The sequence below is a fragment of the Eulemur rufifrons genome, chromosome 19 (assembly GCF_041146395.1).
Source record: "Eulemur rufifrons isolate Redbay chromosome 19, OSU_ERuf_1, whole genome shotgun sequence".
NCBI lineage: Eukaryota > Metazoa > Chordata > Mammalia > Primates > Lemuridae > Eulemur > Eulemur rufifrons.
The window spans coordinates 73,826,606-73,832,605 of record NC_091001.1 but is presented as its reverse complement, the minus strand read 5'-3'; the positions used below and the strand labels follow the sequence as shown (position 1 = coordinate 73,832,605).

Genomic DNA, 6,000 nt, shown 5'->3' with positions numbered 1-6,000 from the left:
TGGTGACAACAGTTAATGACAATGTATACTTAAAATTTTTGAGCTCTTAAATGTTCTCTCCATTAAATAAAGTGGTAAGTATGAGAGATGATGGATATGTTAACTTGCTTGATTTAATCATTTCACAGTGTATACATGTATCAAAACATCACCTTGTACACCACAATCATACAGTTTTTATGTGTCAATTATACTTTAATGAAACCGGGAGAGGGGAAGCAATCCTCTTTTGAGCACAGCATCCAGTTTTATTTACAAGCACTGAGAAATGAGCACGCTGAATTAAATCGCAGAGAGCGCGTCTAAAGGGGTCATTCTTCCCAGTTTGGGAAGGGAACGGTAGGGAAAGGAGGCCTCGGACGCCCGGGGCATGTCCTTCCCGGCGGCCCCGCCGTCTCATTTGCCGTTACCGACGCGTGACCCCGGCGCGCTCGGGTCCCGGACCGGAGACAGGCGCAGGGTGCACCAGGCGGTCCCATGTGCCCCCTCCCTCTGGCGGCCGCCGCAGTCGCCGCGCCCCGAACACCGCTCCGGCTCCTCGGCAGAGGGCTCGCCGCCGCCATGTCTACCGCCGGACCACTCAAATCCGTGGACTACGAAGTGTTCGGGAGAGTGCAGGGTAGGGCACCCCTCTACAGTGGGAGATCAAAAAGGTTACAGAAGGAAGGGTAGGGAGAGCTGTGAGACGTGCCACCCATCTTAAGGATGCCTTTTCCCGGTGGGGCGGGGACTTCCGCTCAGCCATGACACAGCAGCGGCGGCGGGCAGGGGGCGAAGTGCGCATGCCTTAGAGAACAGGGGTGGGAAGGGGAAGTGAGAGGGAAGGAGGAGAAAGAGGGAGGGGGAAGAGGGAGGAGAAGAAGGAGGGAGGAGAGAAAAGACTAGAAGTGGGTGGTTGAGGGGGTACGGGAGTGCCCGGCAGAGTGGGAAAGGCTTAATTCAATTGTGTAGGTAAAGAAGAGGGGGCCTGTAAACTAATGGTCCAGTCACTTGCCACTGAAACTTCCTGGGCTTTACTTGAATTTTAGGGAGGACACCTAGATGATATTTGAGGTTCTGTCTGTCAGAGGTCAAAGAGGTCAAACATTTAAAAAAAAAAAAACCCTATGTAGCTCTTAAAAGAATTAAATTGCTATCTAATTTTTGTTTTATCGGAAGTTTAAATAGTTGCATAGGATGTAATGTCTGGCTTACTGTAAATATTGGTACTTGAAAATGTTAAATCACTCTTTGAATTTTAGCCAATATAATATAAATATTGTTGAGATTTAATATCCACCATCATTCATTTAAAATAAAGCTCTTTAACATCGGGAAATTTTACATCGTTCGTTTTTTCCTCTTTTGAATTGGATATCCATTCCACTTCCCCCACAGACTTTTATCCCATTGTCATGCTTGAGAGTTTCATGTTGCTCACCTGATGGTACTTTTCTGCAATATGTATGTGTGTGTATAAATATGCATACCTGTCACGTTTTTTTTAAATTTCCTTTGACAATAAAGCTCTTAAGTATTTTGTTTCTTCTGGAGTAAGTTACTATTAGATGATTATTAGAATACAATTGATGAAAATAATATAAATATATTAAAAAGTATGATAAGTATATTAAATTAAGCTAAGTTTGTATTAGAAATTTATTTCTTAATGAGAAAGCTGTGGGTGTTTATGGAATCTTGGATGGGTTGAATTATTCTTTTATTTGGTACTCTAGAGATTTTGATACTTTGGGGCAACGTAAGATTAAGAATAGGTGAGAGAGGCTGGGTGTGGTGGCTCACACCTGTAATCCCAGCACTTTGGGAGGTCAGGGTAAGAGAATTGCTTGAGGCCAGGAGTTCAAGACTAGGTGAGAGTATGCTTTTAGTAAAGGATGACTGTGAAAAGGGAGGTAGGAAAGGAGAACCAGGCAGGCAGGTCTCAGACAGGTCTTGGATCAGTTTTAGGAAAGAGTATATTAATATATGGAAGTTAAAGATCTAGAACTTGATTCCCTTAAAATTATCCATGGCTTTGTACCCTTTAGAAAGTCTTTGGCTACACCCAGTGGTATGGTACCCTGATTTGAAAACTGCCACAATAAGTCACTGAAACACATTATATAAAATATGAAAATGGTGGCAGAGATCACCTGACAAAACATTTGGTCCACTCCTAGTTAAGGAGCGTGTGTGTGTGTGTGTGTGTGTGTGTGCGCGCGTAATTTACTAGTGATGTTCCATATGCTGAGTATCTTGCTATTATTTACTTAGTCCTCATCACAATTTTGTGAGATGCATGTCTTATTCCTGTTTTAACAAGGGGAAAACAGGTACAGAGAAGTTCAGTAACTTGGACAAGCCCTTAGTTGACAAATGGGATTTGATACCACATCTGTCTAATTTTAAAACTTGTACTGTTCCATTATGTGATATTTTCTGTTAATACATTATGCATTTCTATTGATTTTAACTATATATTTGCACTTTTGTGCATATGGTGGTTATATGGTATATGAAGATCAATTTTGGGCAGCAGTAAAAATATGGGAAAGATAAATGTATTATTATATATAAATAGTGGGGTTTAAAAAATCAGCTTTAGAGCAATAACTTCTACAGTTTACAGCATGTTAAATGGAAGAGAGTAATATGCCCACTATTTATTTATCAAGGCAAGGCATAGGGTGGTGCAAATTCACAGTCACATATTTGCACACACACATATATAAATACTGACATTCCCTGACAATTTAGGGTATACCAAGCTCTGTACTCAATATTTTACATACACTGTCTCATTTAATCCTCATCTCTGTGACTTCAACCATTTTTCTCATTTAACAGATGGAGAAATTGAGGCATGGAGAAGTAACTTTCCTAGGTTATGCAGCGAGTTGAGCGGTGGGGCTGGGATTTCAACCCTGACAGTCTTTACTGACCACCACCCATCCTACTCGTCATTATCTCCTATTGGTTCTCCTCTCCATACCCTTTCTACCCTTAATTTTGCCTTCTTAACCTATGCACTGAACGCACAGACTGAAGCAGGCCATTTGGACATGGCCATTTGGACCACTCCTGATGTCCTGGAGGATGTTTTGACTGTCCTTTTGACTGCAGGGAAGTTTGACCTGATCAGTAAGCAGTTAGCACACTCACAAAAACTTGCGGCCTCCAACTCTCTCTCTTTCTGTGTCTTCCTGGCAGTGGCTGTCACTATTTCTGTATATCAGTCTGTGTCTCACAAAACTGCTTACAATTTTCTTGTGATTTTCTAAGAAATCAATACAAACCATTAGCCTTTTATCTGAGTCATAATGATTACACAGAAATAATTGACATCATCAAAAATAAAAATTTTTTACTTTACTAATATAAAATGGGCAGTAATTAAAGAGAGTATAAAGTTAACTTTTAATTTACAAGTGGAATAATCACAGCCAAAAGGCATGGAATAATAAAATCTTAGTGAAAACTGGCTTGTTAGAAATAGTGGCTCTGAAAGTAAATTCACAATGGAAGAATCTATAATTGGAAACATTTAATATGGACTAAATATGAATTGATAAATAAAATTGTCATCAATATTTTAATGTTAGTATTGAGACCACAAACTGATAGGAGCCAATATTGATACATTATTATTAGCTAAAGTTCATGCTTTATTCAGATTTCCTTAGTTTTTACCTAATGTCCTGTTTCTGTTCCAGGATCCCATCCATGACATCACCTTACATTTAGGCCGCATGCCTTCTCAGGCTCCTTGAGGCTGTGACAGTTTCTCAGACTTGCCTTGTTTTTGATGACCTTGGCAGTTTTCAGGAGTACTTTCAGATCAAGTTCTTTGGAGAATGCTCCCCAGTTGGGATTTGACTGATATTTTTGTCATGATAAGACTGGGCTTATGGGTTACTGGGAGGAAGCCCACAGAGGTGAAGTGCTGTTCTCATCAACCCTTATCGAGGGTACACACTATCAATATGACTTATCACTGTCGATGTTAACCTTCATCTCCTGGCTGTGATAGTGTTTGTCAGGCTTCTCTCCACTGTAATCTTTTTTCTTCTCCCTTTCCATCCTCTACTTATTGAGACAATCTCCATCTGTTGCTCAGGCTAGAGTGTAGCGGCATCATCATAGCTCACTGCAACCTCACACTCCTGGGCTCAAGCGATCCTCCTACCTCAGCCTCTGGAGTAGCTGGGACTACAGACATGCACCACCATGCCCAGCTAATTTTTCTGTTTTTTTGTAGAGAGGAAGTCTCGCTCTTGCTCAGGCTGGTCTTGAACTCCTGGCCTGAAGCAATCCTCCCTCCTTGGCCTCCCAGAGTGCTAGGATTACAGGTGTGAGTCCCCTCACCTGGCCTCATCTGTTACTTTTTTTTTTTTTTAAGCTTGGAGTTTAGTAAATTTAGCTTTATTGGATTAGTCAGTAAAGTAATTACAGATATGGATGAGTTCCAGAAAAATGCCCCTCCTCTACGTTAATGGGACAGAGAGCAGTGTTAATATTTAAGTTCTTGCTAACATTTTTGTTCCTTTTGGGCTCTGGTATTGGAATATTGTACTAATTTATTCCACATTACTTTTGGTATCCCAATTTTTTTTCTTCACCTGCTTGTTGTAGTGACTCCTTAAAATTGCACTTTGAGAACTATCATGGCCAACTATATCATCATAAGGTGTTGGTAATTTAAGCATTAGGTTACTCTTCCTTAGCTCACCACCCCACACTCTTCCCAGCTCCTTTCTCAGGCTTTGTTAGGTCAGATTTCAGGTCACAGTTTAGTTATTTTTTACTTTGGTGTCTTATCCCATGGCTAGCTGGCTTAAGGGAGGGAAGATGCCAAAACTGGGTTTGGGCATAAGGGGAGGGAGAGAACCCATTTAAAGTCTAAACTGTGCACTTTGACTTATTAACCAAAGATCTTTACATTAGAATTTTAGGTGTATGGTTTTGTCTTAGCTAGGGTCACTATAACAAAATACCATAGACTGGGTGGCTAAACAATAGGAATTTGTTTCTCATAGTTCTGGAGGCAGAAATGTCCAAGATCAAGGCACCAGGTGATATGGTTCCCTGGTGAGGGCTCTCTTTTTGACTTCCCATTACTTTTTTAAACCTTCAGATTCTTGAGGAGCTCCACTGTTGTTTTCCCACCTACTTCTGTTGCATTGGGGACTTTGGGATGAGGGTTAGGGGGTCAGGGGACTGAGCCTCTGTGTTTTTAGAGCCTTTGTAACTATGACCTGGCTTATTATGTTTATATAGATGTTTCATTGCATTTACATCTAGAAGAGCATCATAGTCTGAAAATTTGAGAGGGAAATTGATTAAGCCATGTATAGATGCTGTGATGCTTTACCAGCTCTCAGGTGACTACTAGTGACACTCCTAGAAATGCATCGTGGCCATCTGTTGGTTTACATGTGCTTTAGAAATTAATAGTCTGTTTTTGACAGTATTAACTCAGTTTTAGAATAGGAGTAGCTTATTAGAATACTGAGATAAATAGCAATTTTCTTAAAGATTGCTTGAATTGAAAACTGGGATGAATTATTAAATGACTTTGTCAGAGAGCACATAATTTAGATGTACACATTTTTCATTATGTGGACAGGTAAATAGAAAAGCTGTGTTTTAGAGGCTGAAAATTTAAGTACCATGTTAAAGTCAAGGAACATAAATATGGTTAACTCTAATTCCCTCTCTACTCTTTGTTCCTATAGCATTTCATTTATAGTTCTGTTGAATTTCTTGTTTTTCCTTCTCTTTTACCCATTCTGCTTTCAACTACAGTTATTTGTGTATACATGCCTGTGTCTTTCACTGGACAATAACAATCTTATTCTGAAGGTCAAGCTGGTAGCTTGTTTTTATAGCCCCTACAGGGCTGTGCCTCTGGTGGGGACTTTAAGAGTGTCTTGAATTAAATCGAGGTGCTTGGGAATAGTGGCTTGGAGAAGAAACAATAGTGTGGTGGCTGTTTCAGCTATTTGAAAGATGCCAAGGTAT

General features: G+C 40.3%; 1 protein-coding gene across 1 annotated transcript in view; it reads left to right on the top strand.

The window, feature by feature from the left end:
- Positions 1-336: 336 nt before the first annotated feature.
- ACYP2 (acylphosphatase 2) overlaps positions 337-6,000 on the top strand; it is a 151,688-nt gene continuing 146,024 nt past the window's right edge. Inside the window, exon 1 of the mRNA XM_069494603.1 lies at positions 337-619. Coding sequence (XP_069350704.1) covers positions 478-619 — 142 coding nt within the window. The 5' untranslated portion in view covers positions 337-477. The remainder of the gene's footprint in view (positions 620-6,000) is intronic.